This window comes from Bombina bombina, chromosome 5 (assembly GCF_027579735.1).
Source record: "Bombina bombina isolate aBomBom1 chromosome 5, aBomBom1.pri, whole genome shotgun sequence".
NCBI classification, from domain to species: Eukaryota; Metazoa; Chordata; class Amphibia; order Anura; family Bombinatoridae; genus Bombina; species Bombina bombina.
The window spans coordinates 1,147,951,909-1,147,969,863 of NC_069503.1; the positions used below are offsets into that span (position 1 = coordinate 1,147,951,909).

Consider the following 17,955-nt stretch of genomic DNA (forward strand, 5'->3'; position numbering starts at 1 on the left):
TGCTCAGTGAGATCCGTTCCCTTACACTGCTCGGTTAAATCCCTTCCCTTACACTGCTTAGTGAGATCCGTTCCCTTACACTGCTCAGTGAGATCCCTTACCTTACACTGCTCAGTGAGATCCGTTCCCTTACACTGCTCAGTGAGATCCGTTCCCTTACACTGCTCAGTGAGATCCGTTCCCTTACACTGCTCAGTGAGATCCATTCCCTTACACTGCTCGGTTAAATCCCTTCCCTTACACTGCTCAGTGAGATCCGTTCCCTTACACTGCTCGGTTAAATCCCTTCCCTTACACTGCTCAGTGGGATCCCTTCCCTTACACTGCTCAGTGGGATCCCTTCCCTTACACTGCTTAGTGAGATCCCTTCCATTACACTGCTCAGTGGGATCCCTTCCCTTACACTGCTCAGTGGGATCCCTTCCCTTACACTGCTCAGTGGGATCCCTTCCCTTACACTGCTCGGTGGGATCCCTTCCCTTACACTGCTCGGTTAAATCCCTTCCCTTACACTGCTCGGTTAAATCCCTTCCCTTATACTCCCTTCCTTAGTAAGATCCCTTTGTGGCCCCCAGCTCTGTATTCCCAGCACTTCTTTTCACCCTCGCATGTCTCCTGTTTTTATTACAGAACTCCTCTAAGGCCCGGCTCCGGCACCTGGAGAGTCTGCACGCGTTTGTGACAGCGGCCACTAAAGAGCTGATGTGGCTAAATGACAAAGAGGAGGAAGAAGTCAGCTATGACTGGAGTGAGCGTAACAACAACATGACGAGCAAGAAGGACAATTACTCGGTGAGTGACCATTACAGACAGCAATGGTCTCAGTATTACACTGACGCTCATGAAAACCGCATGCAACCCTTATCATTTCTTTGTGATTCTGCTACGTTTATCCTAACTGGGTGTTGCGTTTGCACCTGCGCTGCACACATTATTAGCAGATTATTACTGCTAGACCGTTTCAGATAGGTGAGATTAAAGAGATATGAAACCCATGATTTAAACAGAGCAGATCATTTCAAACAACTTTCCCATTTACTTCTTTGTCTTGGTATCTTTGGTGAAAAGCAAAAAGGTGAGCTCAGGAGCGTGCACGTGTCTGCAGTACTACAGTAGTTCTGTAAGAATGTTATACATTAACAAGAGCACTTTTTCCTGCCATGTAGAGAAGTAAATATGAGCATTTTTTTTAAATTGGAGGCTCTGTCTGAATTACAACAATGTTCGTGTTTCATATCCCTTTAAGGATTAATGTAGATGGCGCTTGTGCAGCTAATTTGATAGACACCTGTTTTTTCTCCCAGGGACTGATGCGGGAGCTTGAACTAAAAGAGAAGAAAATCAAAGAAATCCAGAACACAGGAGACCGGCTCCTGCAGGACAACCACCCTGGGAAAGCCACTATTGAGGTGAGAACCCAACCGAGTACTAACCTCTTTATTGTGCGGGAGCCAGCTGTGTTCTGTATTAAGTCACACTATTACTTGTGTAGTCATTCTCTCTCTGTAGTGTCCCCATAGTACCCAACCTAGGAAGAAAACGATTTATGGCAGATAAATAATAGTTATCATCCAACTTATTTCGTGTTCTTGGTTCTTGCTTAAGTTTCTCATTGAAGAAGTGAGAGTCTGGGCAAAGGGCTGTGATAGAAGTTGGTTATGGGAGGAGTGAGTTTGTCCCTGAGAAAGGTTAGTTAAGAAAGAATTGAGTGTTTGACATAGTTTGGTTATGGAAGTACTGAGGGGCTGTGATATAGGTTGGTTATGGGAGGACTGAGGGGCTGTGATATAGGTTGGTTATGGAATGACTGATGGGCTATGATATAGGTTGGTTATGGAAGAACTGAGGGGGTCTGATTTAGGTTGGTTATGGAAGGACTGATGGGCTGTGATATAGGTTGGTTATGGAAGAACTGAGGGGCTCTGATTTAGGTTGGTTATGGAAGGACTGATGGGCTGTGATATAGGTTGGTTATGGAAGGACTGATGGGCTGGGATATAGGTTGGTTATGAAAGGACTGAGGGGCTCTGATATAGGTTGGTTATGGAAGGTCTGAGGGGCTCTGATATAGGTTGGTTATGGAAGGACTGAGGGGCACTGATATAGGTCGCAGGGATAGGCACGAGCCAAGGCTGTGGCGGACATTTTCTAAAGTAAAGACCTTTAGTGAAGGACACCAAGGTACATTTACAATTAAAACTATTATTTTATAGTGCTGAATTTTATTATACTGATGCAGATACCACTGATCCTATAACCAGCCCTTGTCTGGCTATACACATGTGCCAGTGTCACTTCTGTGTCTTTGTATAGAGCTGGGTGTTATTATACAGATGCAGAAGATACACATCCAGTATTTCACTCAGGCTTTATTTATTCTATAACTTATCACCCAATATTACTAGCAGTCTCTTGACTGACCACTAATTTTATTCAAACTAAATGTTTTCCCTTTTCTATTATTTAATCAGAAAGAAAAGATATACTAAAGTTATGATTCACAACCTTACTATATCTTTTCTTTCTATTTAAATACTACTTATAATAAACCTCAGGTGCTGGTTAAAGTGCTTTACCTTTGCATATAAAGCTCCAGGGACACAGTGGCAGCTTGCTTCTTGAATCTTCCCTCTCTCTCTGTCTCACTCAGAGTTATTTTCTGGTACTAAGTGGCATCATGTGGGAGTGGCAACAACCCTGCAAAACGTGGCGCCGCGTGTGTTAAGGAGGAGTCAGGACCAGTATTCATCTGTCTTACTCCTCCCTCCCCACAGCAAAATGGGTGGCGGACACTGCAAGGGCCAGTCACGGACACCAGTGTCCGTGTACGGACACCTTGCCTATCCCTGATAGGTCGGTTATGGAAGGACTGAGGGGCTGTGATATAGGTTGGTTATTGAAGGACTGATGGACTTTGATATAGGTTGGTTATGGAAGGACTAAGGGGCTCTGATGTAGGTTGGTTATGGAAGGACTGAGGGGCTGTGATATAGGTTGGTTAGAAAGGACTGAGGGGCTCTGATATAGGTTGGTTATGGAAGGACTGAGGGGCTCTGATATAGGTTGGTTAGGGAAGGACTGAGGGGCTCTGATATAGGTTGGTTAGGGAAGGACTGAGGGGCTGTGATATAGGTTGGTTATGGAAGGACTGAGGGACTGTGATGTAGGTTGGTTATAGAAGGACTAAGGGGCTGTGATATAGGTTGGTTAGAAAGGACTGAGGGGCTCTGTATAGGTTGGTTATGGAAGGACTGAGGGGCTCTGATATAGGTTGGTTATGGAAGGACTGAGGGGCTCTGATATAGGTTGGTTAGGGAAGGACTGAGGGGTTCTGATATAGGTTGGTTAGGGAAGGACTGAGGAGCTGTGATATAGGTTGGTTAGGGAAGGACTGAGGGACTGTGATATAGGTTGTTATGGAAGGACTGAGGGGCTGTGATATAGGTTGGTTATGGAAGGACTGAGGGGCTCTGATATAGGTTGGTTAGGGAAGGACTGAGGGGCTGTGATATAGGTTGGTTATGGAAGGACTGAGGGGCTCTGATATAGGTTGGTTAGGGAAGGACTGAGGGACTGTGATATAGGTTGGTTAGAAAGGACTGAGGGGCTCTGATATAGGTTGGTTATGGAAAGACTGAGGGGCTCTGATAAAGGTTGGTTAGGGAAGGACTGAGGGGGCTCTGATATAGGTTGGTTAGGGAAGGACTGAGGGGCTATGATATAGGTTGGTTAGGGAAGGACTGAGGGACTGTGATATAGGTTGGTTATGGAAGGACTGAGGGGCTGTGATATAGGTTGGTTAGGGAAGAACTGAGGGGCTATGATATAGGTTGGTTAGGGAAGGACTGAGGGGCTGTGATATAGGTTGGTTAGGGAAGGACTGAGGGGCTCTGATATAGGTTGGTTAGGGAAGGACTTAGGGGCTCTGATATAGGTTGGTTATGGAAGGACAGAGGGGCTCTGATATAGGTTGGTTATGGAAGGACAGAGGGGCTCTGATATAGGTTGGTTAGGGAAGGACTGAGGGGCTCTGATATTGGTTTGTTAGGTAAGGACTGAGGGGCTCTGATATTGGTTTGTTAGGGAAGGACTGAGGGGCTCTGATATAGGTATTTTAGGGAAGGACTGAGGGGCTCTGATATAGGTTGGTTTTGGAAGGACTGAGGGGCTCTGATATAGGTTGGTTATGGAAGGACTGAGGGGCTCCTATATAGGTTCTTGTATATTTGGATCTGCATCAAATGTTTTTCAAAACCCTCTTTATTTTTATTGTGATGTCTCAGGTGCTGCCAGTTGTGATTCTCATAGGTCTGGTGGTCTGGTTATAACATATTTTCTAGTTCCTGCTATATTCATGGGTTTGGTTTCTTATTTTCATTCTTCTGGGATTGTGACTCTAATGGCTCTGTCTTATTTCAGGCGTTCCAGGCTGCTCTTCAGACACAGTGGAGCTGGATGCTTCAGTTGTGTTGCTGTATTGAGGCTCATCTGAAGGAGAACACGGCATACTTCCAGGTATTACCCCTGCAGGGATAGGAGATGTCCACTCTCTGTATAACACTGTACCCTATACAGAGTGATCATCAGTAAATATATTTCATACCAGTAGTAAATCTGACCCTGCTACAAGCTACATTTCTTAGATGTCCCTTAGGAATTTAAACATTCCAGCTTACAGACCTATATATCATTATAGTAAATTTATTAGAGGATTTCTAACAATAACCTACATTTGTCAAAACCTATAATATCTCACAATGCTACAATTACCACAGCCACTATTTGGTAACTTTTAATGCACATTTTGCTTAACAAAATGGAAATTTAAATAGTTTTATATTTGTTGTGAATGCTATGCAGACCTTTTTCCGTGTAACATTTATATAAAGAAACTGTGTTTTATCATTTAAAAAAATATATTGTAGTGATTTATTAAACTCGAGCTAATGATGCATTATAGATTACAGCTAACAAATCTGTGGCATTAATAATGTGTTATGATGCTGAAGCAATTCTAATGATGACAAAGCTTTTCCACACTTCAGTTTTTTGCAGATGTAAAGGAGGTAGAGGACAACCTGAAAAAAGTGCAGGAAACCATGAGAAGAAAATACACATGCGACCGCTCTATCACAGTGACTCGCCTTGAAGACTTGCTGCAAGACAGCTTGGTGAGTGACCGAGACCTACAGTGACCAAGACCTACAGTAACCGAGACCTACAGTGACTGAGACCTACAGTGACTGAGACCTACAGTGACTGAGACCTACAGTGACTGAGACCTACAGTGACCGAGACCTACAGTGACCGAGACCTACAGTGACCGAGACCTACAGTGACCGAGACCTACAGTGACCGAGACCTACAGTGACCGAGACCTACAGTGACCGAGACCTACAGTGACCGAGACCTACAGTGACCAAAATCTACAGAAGTCACAACCAGCATCAGAGCTTTCTTTATGTTGCAACTGTGCCATAGTCCCACCTGCTTCTGTAACCTCCTAAAACCCTCTCTCCCTTCCCATAAATCACAGCTTCTCCTAATAGAATTCATCACTGTGAGCAGGTTACTAATGTATGTAGCAGCCATTGCTAGGTTATTAAAGGGAAATTCCAGCCAAAATTGGAATCCACATGGATGCATTTCAGTTTTGATTTGAAGCATTTTTGTCATATATATGTATTAGCAAAAATGCTTCTAATAAAAGCTATAGCTGTTTAAAAAGGTGTATTTAAGTATGCACCGTGCACCAGCATTTTATACACAGCACTTGCTCAGAGAGCCTAAGGTGCTTGTAACACCTGGTAATTACTCAATTTGTTAATTGTTGACATGATACAAGCCCCACTAGCACTCTAAGCAGCTGCAGTATTTAAGATGATGGTGCACTGAGAATATCTTGCTATGTTTCACGTGAACATACTAAAATAATAAATACCTTTGCTAGAAGCATTTTTGCCACTACCTTTATATTGTAAATATGTTTCTATTCAAAGATGGAATTCATCTATGGGCATTTACATTTTGACCGGAATGTCCCTTTAAAGGGACACTCAAGTCAGAATTGAACTTTCATGATTCAGATAGAACATGCGTTTTTAAACAAATTTCCAATTCACTTCCATTATCTAAATGTGCACAATCTTTTTTTTTTTTATGTGCACACTTTTTGAGGCACCAGCTGCTACTGAGCATGTGCAAGAATTCACAGTATATGCGTATATGCAATTTGTTATTGGCTGATGACTGTCACATGATGCAGTGAGAAGGAAAATGGAACTAACTTTGAAATTTGTCAGAAAATAAATCTACTACTGAAATTCAGACAGGGCTTCTGCATTGTCTTTTTATTATGCATGCTTGGCTTATACAATTCTACTGTATTTACTTGTTCTTTAACACTCACATCACCTTGTCCCTTTTCAGGATGAGAAGGAGCAGATGGCAGAATACAAGGGGCAAGTAGCTGCGCTCGCCAAGCGGGCAAAATCCATCATACAGTTAAAGCCTCGCAGCCCATCTAACCCTCTGAAGGCCAAGCAGCCAGTGCAAGCGGTTTGTGACTACAAGCAGATGGAGGTAACTCACTGAGTATGAGTGGGCACTCATGTGTGTGCCGTGCACCTATAGTTAAATCCTGCTGTACAAATACTTAGCATTTAGTGATGGATAAATAGTATTTTTAAGCTAATAATTACTCGTGACTTCAGTCTGCAACAACCTTGCTAAAACATTTTGCAGATGAATATTATGGAGCAGAGTATTCCTGGCTACGCTATTACAATGTTTTTTATGCGCACACTTGAAGAAAGGGTTAACCTGGCATCTCATGTAATAATTTTGGGGGCGCCGTTTCCTTTTCATAATGATGTAACGGAGCAAAAGGTATTTGGCGCATTAAATAATCAAGCTCCTGCATTGGCATAAACCTGTGGCCCTCAGCAAACAAGACATAAACAGCTGCACTAACCTGTCCTGTTTTTATTTCCCTTGCACAATGATGTCACATAACGGAGACCTCGCTATACAAAATGATGTCACCTACATATTATACTGTGCTAATAATTATCGAATGTCTTCATCCAGCTGTAAAGGTGGAAACGTTAGATTTGCTGTAATGTTAAAATATCCCTTTTAGGGTCACAGAATTCATTTACAGTTAAAGGGGCATAAAACATCATTTTTCTTTCATGACTCAGAGCAGCGATTTTAAACAACTTTCTAATTTACTTCTATTATCAAATTTTCTTCATTCTTTTGGTCTCTTTTGTTGGAAAGCAGAGTCATACCATCAGGAGCCGGCCCATTTCTGGAGCACTTTATGGCAGCAGTTTTGCAAGAGCGTTATCCATAGATGGCAGCACTTTCCTGCTATGTATTGCTCCAGATGCCTACCTAGGTATCTCTTCCGCACAGAAAATCATAGAAACAAAGCAAATTTAATAAAAGAAGTAAATTAGAAATGTTTTGTACACAAGAAAATGTTTGGGTTTCATAGCATCAAGCGAACCTACAGGGCATCAGCACTACCACTGCACAAGCTATATTGCAGTATAGACACAGATAAAAGGGGTTAATAATGATTTTCCCTAGAGGGTTGTGTTAGCTTTGCTGGGCTCGACAAACCCTGGAGCCCCTGGCTCCTAGAACTTTATCCTTGGCTCCTAACTTGTTGGGTTATTCTCTATATATCTATATACCACTGGCTGGCTACTAGAACTTTATCCCTGGCTCCTAACTTGTTGGGTTATTCTCTATATATCTATATACCAATACCACTGTCTGGCTCCTAGAACTTTATCCTTGGCTCCTAACTTGTTGGGTTATTCTCTATATATCTATATACCACTGGCTGGCTACTAGAACTTTATCCCTGACTCCTAACTTGTTGGGTTATTCTCTATATATCTATATACCACTGTCTGGCTACTAGAACTTTATCCCTGGCTCCTAACTTGTTGGGTTATTCTCTATATATCTATATACCACTTTCTGGCTACTAGAACTTTATCCCTGGCTCCTAACTTGTTGGGTTATTCTCTATATATCTATATACCAATACCACTGGCTGGCTACTAGAACTTTATCCCTGGCTCCTAACTTGTGGGTTATTCTCTATATATCTATATACCAATTCCACTGTCTGGCTACTAGAACTTTATCCTTGGCTCCTAACTTGTGGGTTATTCTCTATATATCTATATACCAATACCACTGTCTGGCTACTAGAACTTTATCCCTGGCTCCTAACTTGTTGGGTTATTCTCTATATATCTATATACCAATACAACTGTCTGGCTACTAGAACTTTATCCCTGGCTCCTAACTTGTTGGGTTATTCTCTATATATCTATATACCAATACCACTGGCTGGCTCCTAGAACTTTATCCCTGGCTCCTAACTTGTTGGGTTATTCTCTATATATCTATATACCAATACCACTGTCTGGCTACTAGAACTTTATCCCTGGCTCCTAACTTGTTGGGTTATTCTCTATATATCTATATACCAATACCACTGGCTGGCTCCTAGAACTTTATCCTTGGCTCCTAACTTGTTGGGTTATTCTCTATATATCTATATACCAATACCACTGGCTGGCTCCTAGAACTTTATCCCTGGCTCCTAACTTGTTGGGTTATTCTCTATATATCTATATACCAATACCACTGTCTGGCTACTAGAACTTTATCCCTGGCTCCTAACTTGTTGGGTTATTCTCTATATATCTATATACCAATACCACTGGCTGGCTCCTAGAACTTTATCCTTGGCTCCTAACTTGTTGGGTTATTCTCTATATATCTATATACCAATACCACTGGCTGGCTCCTAGAACTTTATCCCTGGCTCCTAACTTGTTGGGTTATTCTCTATATATCTATATACCAATACCACTGGCTGGCTCCTAGAACTTTATCCTTGGCTCCTAACTTGTTGGGTTATTCTCTATATATCTATATACCAATACCACTGGCTGGCTCCTAGAACTTTATCCTTGGCTCCTAACTTGTTGGGTTATTCTCTATATATCTATATACCAATACAACTGTTTGGCTACTAGAACTTTATCCCTGGCTCCTAACTTGTTGGGTTATTCTCTATATATCTATATACCACTGGCTGGCTCCTAGAACTTTATCCCTGGCTCCTAACTTGTTGGGTTATTCTCTATATATCTATATACCAATACAACTGTCTGGCTACTAGAACTTTATCCCTGGCTCCTAACTTGTTGGGTTATTCTCTATATATCTATATACCAATACCACTGGCTGGCTCCTAGACCTTTATCCCTGGCTCCTAACTTGTTGGGTTATTCTCTATATATCTATATACCAATACCACTGGCTGGCTCCTAGACCTTTATCCCTGGCTCCTAACTTGTTGGGTTATTCTCTATATATCTATATACCAATACCACTGTCTGGCTCCTAAAACTTTATCCCTGGCTCCTAACTTGTTGGGTTATTCTCTATATATCTATATACCAATACCACTGTCTGGCTCCTAAAACTTTATCCCTGGCTCCTAACTTGTTGGGTTATTCTCTATATATCTATATACCACTGGCTGGCTCCTAGAACTTTATCCCTGGCTCCTAACTTGTTGGGTTATTCTCTATATATCTATATACCAATACCACTGGCTGGCTCCTAGAACTTTATCCCTGGCTCCTAACTTGTTGGGTTATTCTCTATATATCTATATACCAATACCTCCTAAAAGTATATCTGGCTCCTAAAGCAAATTTGTCAACCTCTAAACATGCACAAAACAGATGTAATAATTGTTTAATTGCTAATTTAAAATTAGAGCCATTAAAAAATGTGTCTGTGATGGTAAAAATGATTCTTGTAGGTTGAATTTAAAATTGCGCAGTCATACTGTCTGCCGGTCATGTGACAGCTATATATACACAGTAATTGTGCAGTCATACTGTCTGCCGGTCATGTGACAGCTATATATACACAGTAATTGTGCAGTCATACTGTCTGCCGGTCATGTGACAGCTATATATACACAGTAATTGTGCAGTCATACTGTCTGCCAGTCATGTGACAGCTATATATACACAGTAATTGTGCCGTCATACTGTCTGCCGGTCATGTGACAGCTATATATACACAGTAATTGTGCAGTCGTACTGTCTGCCGGTCATGTGACAGATATATATACACAGTAATTGTGCAGTCGTACTGTCTGCCGGTCATGTGACAGCTATATATACACAGTAATTGTGCAGTCATACTGTCTGCCGGTCATGTAACAGCTATATATACACAGTAATTGTGCAGTCATACTGTCTGCCGGTCATGTGACAGATATATATACACAGTAATTGTGCAGTCGTACTGTCTGCCGGTCATGTGACAGCTATATATACACAGTAATTGTGCAGTCGTACTGTCTGCCGGTCATGTGACAGCTATATATACACAGTAATTGTGCATTCATACTGTCTGCCGGTCATGTAACAGCTATATATACACAGTAATTGTGCAGTCATACTGTCTGCCGGTCATGTGACAGCTATATATACACAGTAATTGTGCAGTCATACTGTCTGCCGGTCATGTAACAGCTATATATACACAGTAATTGTGCAGTCATACTGTCTGCCGGTCATGTAACAGCTATATATACACAGTAATTGTGCAGTCATACTGTCTGCCGGTCATGTAACAGCTATATATACACAGTAAATGTGCAGTCATACTGTCTGCCGGTCATGTAACAGATATATATACACAGTAATTGTGCAGTCATACTGTCTGCCGGTCATGTAACAGCTATATATACACAGTAAATGTGCAGTCATACTGTCTGCCGGTCATGTGACAGCTATATATACACAGTAATTGTGCCGTCATACTGTCTGCCGGCCATGTAACCGCTATATATACACAGTAATTGTGCAGTCATACTGTCTGCCGGTCATGTAACAGCTATATATACACAGTAATTGTGCAGTCATACTGTCTGCCGGCCATGAAACATATATATACACAGTAATTGTGCAGTCATACTGTCTGCCAGTCATGTGACAGCTATATATACACAGTAATTGTGCAGTCATACTGTCTGCCGGCCATGTGACAGCTATATATACACAGTAATTGTACAGTCATACTGTCTGCCAGTCATGTGACAGCTATATATACACAGTAATTGTACAGTCATACTGTCTGCCGGTCATGTGACAGCTATATATACACAGTAATTGTGCAGTCATACTGTCTGCCGGTCATGTGACAGCTATATATACACAGTAATTGTACAGTCATACTGTCTGCCGGTCATGTGACAGCTATATATACACAGTAATTGTACAGTCATACTGTCTGCCGGTCATGTAACAGCTATATATACACAGTAATTGTACAGTCATACTGTCTGCCGGTCATGTGACAGCTATATATACACAGTAAGTGTACAGTCATACTGTCTGCCAGTCATGTGACAGCTATATATACACAGTAATTGTGCAGTCATACTGTCTGCCGGTCATGTGACAGCTATATATACACAGTAATTGTGCAGTCATACTGTCTGCCGGTCATGTGACAGCTATATATACACAGTAATTGTACAGTCATACTGTCTGCCGGTCATGTGACAGCTATATATACACAGTAATTGTGCAGTCATACTGTCTGCCGGTCATGTGACAGCTATATATACACAGTAATTGTACAGTCATACTGTCTGCTGGTCATGTGACAGCTATATATACACAGTAATTGTACAGTCATACTGTCTGCTGGTCATGTGACAGCTATATATACACAGTAATTGTACAGTCATACTGTCTGCCAGTCATGTGACGGCTATATATACACAGTAATTGTGCCGTCATACTGTCTGCCGGTCATGTAACAGCTATATATACACAGTAATTGTGCAGTCATACTGTCTGCCGGTCATGTGACAGCTATATATACACAGTAATTGTGCAGTCATACTGTCTGCCGGTCATGTGACAGCTATATATATATATATATATATATATATATATATATATACACACAGTAATTGTGCAGTCATACTGTCTGCTGGTCATGTAACAGCTATATATACACAGTAAATGTGCAGTCATACTGTCTGCCGGTCATGTAACAGCTATATATACACAGTAATTGTGCAGTCGTACTGTCTGCCGGTCATGTAACAGCTATATATACACAGTAATTGTGCAGTCATACTGTCTGCCGGTCATGTGACAGCTATATATATATATATAAATAGTAATTGTGCAGTCATACTGTCTGCCGGTCATGTGACAGCTATATATACACAGTAATTGTGCAGTCATACTGTCTGCCGGTCATGTGACAGCTATATATACACAGTAATTGTGCAGTCATACTGTCTGCCGGTCATGTGACAGCTATATATACACAGTAATTGTGCAGTCATACTGTCTGCCGGTCATGTGACAGCTATATATATATATATAAATAGTAATTGTGCAGTCATACTGTCTGCCGGTCATGTAACAGCTATATATACACAGTAATTGTGCAGTCATACTGTCTGCCGGTCATGTGACAGCTATATATATATATATATATATATATATAAATAGTAATTGTGCAGTCATACTGTCTGCCGGTCATGTGACAGCTATATATACACAGTAATTGTGCAGTCATACTGTCTGCCGGTCTTGTAACAGCTATATATACACAGTTCTTGTGCAGTCATACTGTCTGCCGGCCATGTAACCGCTATATATACACAGTAATTGTGCAGTCATACTGTCTGCCGGTCATGTAACAGCTATATATACACAGTAATTGTGCAGTCATACTGTCTGCCGGTCATGTAACCGCTATATATACACAGTAATTGTGCAGTCATACTGTCTGCCGGTCATGTGACAGCTATATATACACAGTAATTGTGCAGTCATACTGTCTGCCGGTCATGTGACAGCTATATATACACAGTAATTGTGCAGTCATACTGTCTGCCGGTCATGTGACAGCTATATATACACAGTAATTGTGCAGTCATACTGTCTGCCGGTCATGTGACAGCTATATATACACAGTAATTGTGCAGTCATACTGTCTGCCGGTCATGTGACAGCTATATATACACAGTAATTGTGCAGTCGTACTGTCTGCCGGTCATGTAACAGCTATATATACACAGTAATTGTGCAGTCATACTGTCTGCCGGCCATGAAACATATATATACACAGTAATTGTGCAGTCATACTGTCTGCCGGCCATGTGACAGCTATATATACACAGTAATTGTACAGTCATACTGTCTGCCAGTCATGTGACAGCTATATATACACAGTAATTGTACAGTCATACTGTCTGCCGGTCATGTGACAGCTATATATACACAGTCATTGTACAGTCATACTGTCTGCCGGTCATGTGACAGCTATATATACACAGTAATTGTACAGTCATACTGTCTGCCGGTCATGTGACAGCTATATATACACAGTAATTGTACAGTCATACTGTCTGCCGGTCATGTAACAGCTATATATACACAGTAATTGTACAGTCATACTGTCTGCCGGTCATGTGACAGCTATATATACACAGTAAGTGTACAGTCATACTGTCTGCCAGTCATGTGACAGCTATATATACACAGTAATTGTGCAGTCATACTGTCTGCAGGTCATGTGACAGCTATATATACACAGTAATTGTGCAGTCATACTGTCTGCCGGTCATGTGACAGCTATATATACACAGTAATTGTACAGTCATACTGTCTGCCGGTCATGTGACAGCTATATATACACAGTTCTTGTGCAGTCATACTGTCTGCCGGTCATGTGACAGCTATATATACACAGTAATTGTGCAGTCATACTGTCTGCCGGTCATGTGACAGCTATATATACACAGTAATTGTGCAGTCATACTGTCTGCCGGTCATGTGACAGATATATATACACAGTAATTGTGCAGTCGTACTGTCTGCCGGTCATGTGACAGCTATATATACACAGTAATTGTGCAGTCATACTGTCTGCCGGTCATGTGACAGCTATATATACACAGTAATTGTGCAGTCATACTGTCTGCCGGTCATGTAACAGCTATATATACACAGTAATTGTACAGTCATACTGTCTGCTGGTCATGTGACAGCTATATATACACAGTAATTGTGCAGTCGTACTGTCTGCCGGTCATGTGACAGCTATATATACACAGTTCTTGTGCAGTCATACTGTCTGCCGGTCATGTGACAGCTATATATACACAGTAATTGTGCAGTCATACTGTCTGCCGGTCATGTAACAGCTATATATACACAGTAAATGTGCAGTCATACTGTCTGCCAGTCATGTGACAGCTATATATACACAGTAATTGTACAGTCATACTGTCTGCCGGTCATGTAACAGCTATATATACACTGTAATTGTGCAGTCATACTGTCTGCCGGTCATGTGACAGCTATATATACACAGTAATTGTGCAGTCATACTGTCTGCCGGTCATGTAACAGCTATATATACACAGTAATTGTGCAGTCATACTGTCTGCCGGTCATGTGACAGCTATATATACACAGTAATTGTACAGTCATACTGTCTGCCGGTCATGTAACAGCTATATATACACAGTAATTGTACAGTCATACTGTCTGCCGGTCATGTGACAGCTATATATACACAGTAATTGTACAGTCATACTGTCTGCCGGTCATGTAACAGCTATATATACACAGTAATTGTACAGTCATACTGTCTGCCGGTCATGTGACAGCTATATATACACAGTTCTTGTGATATACATGTAAATAAAGCACACTATTTTTCATTCTGATTATAAAAATATATTCAGAAATATCTCTGGTAACACTTTTATAAATTGTTTTCAAAGCAGTTAGTAGCAATGTAGACCCCCCCCCCCACCACCACCAATGTTTAGTATAAAGTTTTGTAGTAATTGGAAACCAAACATTTTTAGCTTATACTCCAGTCCAATGACCAATGTAAACAAGAGACGGGTGTGTGTAACCCCAGTGATGTATGAGATTGCCCAGTGTGTAGCTAATATAGCGGAACCTAATATGAGTATATTACTTTGTGCATCCACAGATCACTATACACAAGGGGGATGAGTGTCTTCTGCTAAATAACTCACAGCCACAGAAATGGAAGGTTCAGAACACTTCAGGTAACGATGCTGTTGTTCCCTCTGTCTGCTTCATCGTCCCCCCTCCCAACAAAGATGCTCTGGATGCTGTTAACAGGTGAGACTTTATCCCTCACTGATCCATCCTCTCTCTGCCCATCCCTGAATGACCACTTTACCCCCCATTGTTTACTGATCTACCTGTCTACCCTCTCAGACTCGAGGCAAATCAGCAGACTCTGCTCACCCTCTGGCACACATTACACATTGACTTGAAGAGCCTCCTGTCCTATCAGTACCTGCTGCGTGACATCCAAATCATCCATTCCTGGTCGCTTGTCACGGTTAGTACTTGTGTCATCACTTAGTTGTCCTATGTCCACATATCCCTGTCTGTCAGAGACCTGCACAAAACTTCTGTTTCTATTCAGATTAGATTTATTTTGTCAGTTAGTGATGAAGAAACAGCCCTTACCTCCCTGTATAACGGTTGGTAAAAATAATGGTGTGAAGACCTAGATCAGTAAAATATGATTATTGCTAAAACAGATCACCCCACATTGATAATTTCACCAGTATCATCTTCTTTATGATAGCAGTAAGTCTGCACTTTACCTATGCAACAACCGCACAGCTAGTACCTTTGTCAATTCTTATTGAGTGTATTCAATTCAATCTCAGCTGTTAATAATATCGTCTGTTCTCCATGTCTGTCCAGAATGTAGGAACTAGCTCTTGTTATTGAGATTCTATACGTTATGGATGCTAGTCAGGGCTGTGCAATGCGTCGCAGCCCCCTCTGACATGCAAGGATTTCTGACATACGTGCTTAACCTGCGCGGGGGTCTCTCACAGACTGAAGATATGAACAGTCACTTTCTCTTTACAGTTCCGTAGCATGACGACAGAGGAATACCGGCTGACACTCCGGAATTTAGAAACACATTATCAGGACTTCATGAGGGACAGCCAGGACTCCCAGAACTTTCATGCCGATGATCGAATGAACATAGAAAGAGAGTACAACTCCTCTACCCAGAAATACGAACTTCTCCTGCGTAGCCTGGAGAAAGGTAACATCCGTCTCAATTCTTACACTAATATATTTCAGCTGTGCCTTTTACAACTGTGTTATATGCACAAATTGTGGCAAATGCCACTTTGATGCTTGACAAATTCTAATCCTTAACTGCTTGCCGTATATGCAAATGCATCTTTTATGCTTGAAAATACAGTGCTGTTTCCTAATGCACTTAGAACCCAGGTTTAACATTCTGTATTGAAGGAAGGGATCAGTCTAGTAGTGGCAGATATGAGATAACCTTACTGTATTCCTTTGTGATCATGTTGTAGGAGAGCAGGATGAGACGACGTGCAAGAATTATATCTCCCAGCTGAAGAACATACAGCTACAGCTTGAGGGCTGTGAGTCTCGTACAGTGAACAAGATCCGGTCACCTCTGGACAAAGATCCTATCAGAGAGTGTTCTCAGAGGATAGGAGAGCAGCAGGTAAGCTTTTATACTAGCACACAAGAAAAAAACATTAGAAACAGCTTAAACCTTAAAGGGACAGTAAACCTAAAAAATAATGTTATATAGCGCAGAATTATATAACATTATATTAGCGTTATCGTTATAAAACATAATATTCCCTTTGAATTTTTTTAAAATATGACAGTTTTTCAGACCCGCTCTCTGTGCTCTTCTGAGCGGGTCTGTTTTTATTACACAGCGCATCTGGCCAGCTTTATAGTCACAGCCCGGCGCCATTACACTAAGTGCAGCTCGCTCCTGCTGTCAGACAGAGCAGGAGCGCGCGGTCGGGCCGGGCTGTGACTATACAGCTGGCCCAATGCGCTGTGTAATATTAATAGTAATGTTATATAACATTATTTTTTAGGTTTACTGGCCCTTTAACTCATCAACTCATTATCAGCTGGGCTCACACTCAAATCTAATCCCATTCTGATATTTACAATACTTTTCTCTCTCACTTTGTTTCAGTGTTATAATGCATTGGTTTCCACCTTTAATATTTCCCTTTGCCTGTCCTCTTCTGTCCAATATTCAATCACTCACTTACTCTTCTGGCTCTTTTCAGCAAATTCACTTTGAGCTGGAGAACATCCAAAAGAATCTTGACAAGGTGAGCGAGAAGACACAGAAGATCCTGGCACAGCAGGACCTGGGCGCTTCTGCGCCTGTGCTCCGGTCTGAACATGACACAACAGTGCAGAAGATGGAACAAGTCTACAGTCTGTCCACCATCTACCTGGAAAAGTGAGTGGCCTTATTGACATTGTGACTTAGTCTGGGGTGACCTCTAAAGATCACAGGAAACCTCACAGTGACACCCTTTCCTCCCTTCTCTATAGTCCCATCTAAAGAGTGGAATTGTTTCTTAGACTCAGTGCTTTGAAATTAATTTCATCTTTGACACACTTTTCTGAGAAGCTATTTCCTGTATCCACTATGCATTTTGTAGCACTGAGGAGTATAGGAAAGAAGCAGTACATACTATGTTTTAAAGAGGAAGCCCAAGAGAAAGGTTGCATTACTTGTGACATCTGACATCAGCCCGGCAACCAACTATCCAAACCCCTTTATGATATTCTCTGTTCCATTACAGATTGAAGACCATCAACCTTGTGATCCGAAACACTCATGGTGCTGAGGAGGTGGTAAAGACGTATGAGGACCAACTGAAGGATGTACAGTCTGTGCCCTCTGACGTTAAGGAGCTAGAGAGCAATAAATCTGACCTTAAGGTACAAACGTATTCATGCAAACCGTTCATTAAATATATGTGCTCACACCAAT

General features: G+C 41.5%; 1 protein-coding gene across 19 annotated transcripts in view; it reads left to right on the plus strand.

The window, feature by feature from the left end:
- The window catches only part of PLEC (plectin), a 476,113-nt gene that overhangs the window by 426,498 nt on the left and 31,660 nt on the right, over positions 1 to 17,955 (plus strand). For all 19 annotated transcript variants that reach the window (XM_053715478.1, XM_053715475.1, XM_053715480.1 and 16 more), the window contains 11 exons: positions 631 to 792; positions 1,305 to 1,409; positions 4,420 to 4,515; positions 5,046 to 5,171; positions 6,430 to 6,582; positions 15,097 to 15,251; positions 15,351 to 15,477; positions 16,023 to 16,206; positions 16,487 to 16,644; positions 17,237 to 17,415; positions 17,765 to 17,903. In XM_053715478.1, coding sequence (XP_053571453.1) covers positions 631 to 792; positions 1,305 to 1,409; positions 4,420 to 4,515; positions 5,046 to 5,171; positions 6,430 to 6,582; positions 15,097 to 15,251; positions 15,351 to 15,477; positions 16,023 to 16,206; positions 16,487 to 16,644; positions 17,237 to 17,415; positions 17,765 to 17,903 — 1,584 coding nt within the window. The remainder of the gene's footprint in view (positions 1 to 630; positions 793 to 1,304; positions 1,410 to 4,419; positions 4,516 to 5,045; positions 5,172 to 6,429; positions 6,583 to 15,096; positions 15,252 to 15,350; positions 15,478 to 16,022; positions 16,207 to 16,486; positions 16,645 to 17,236; positions 17,416 to 17,764; positions 17,904 to 17,955) is intronic.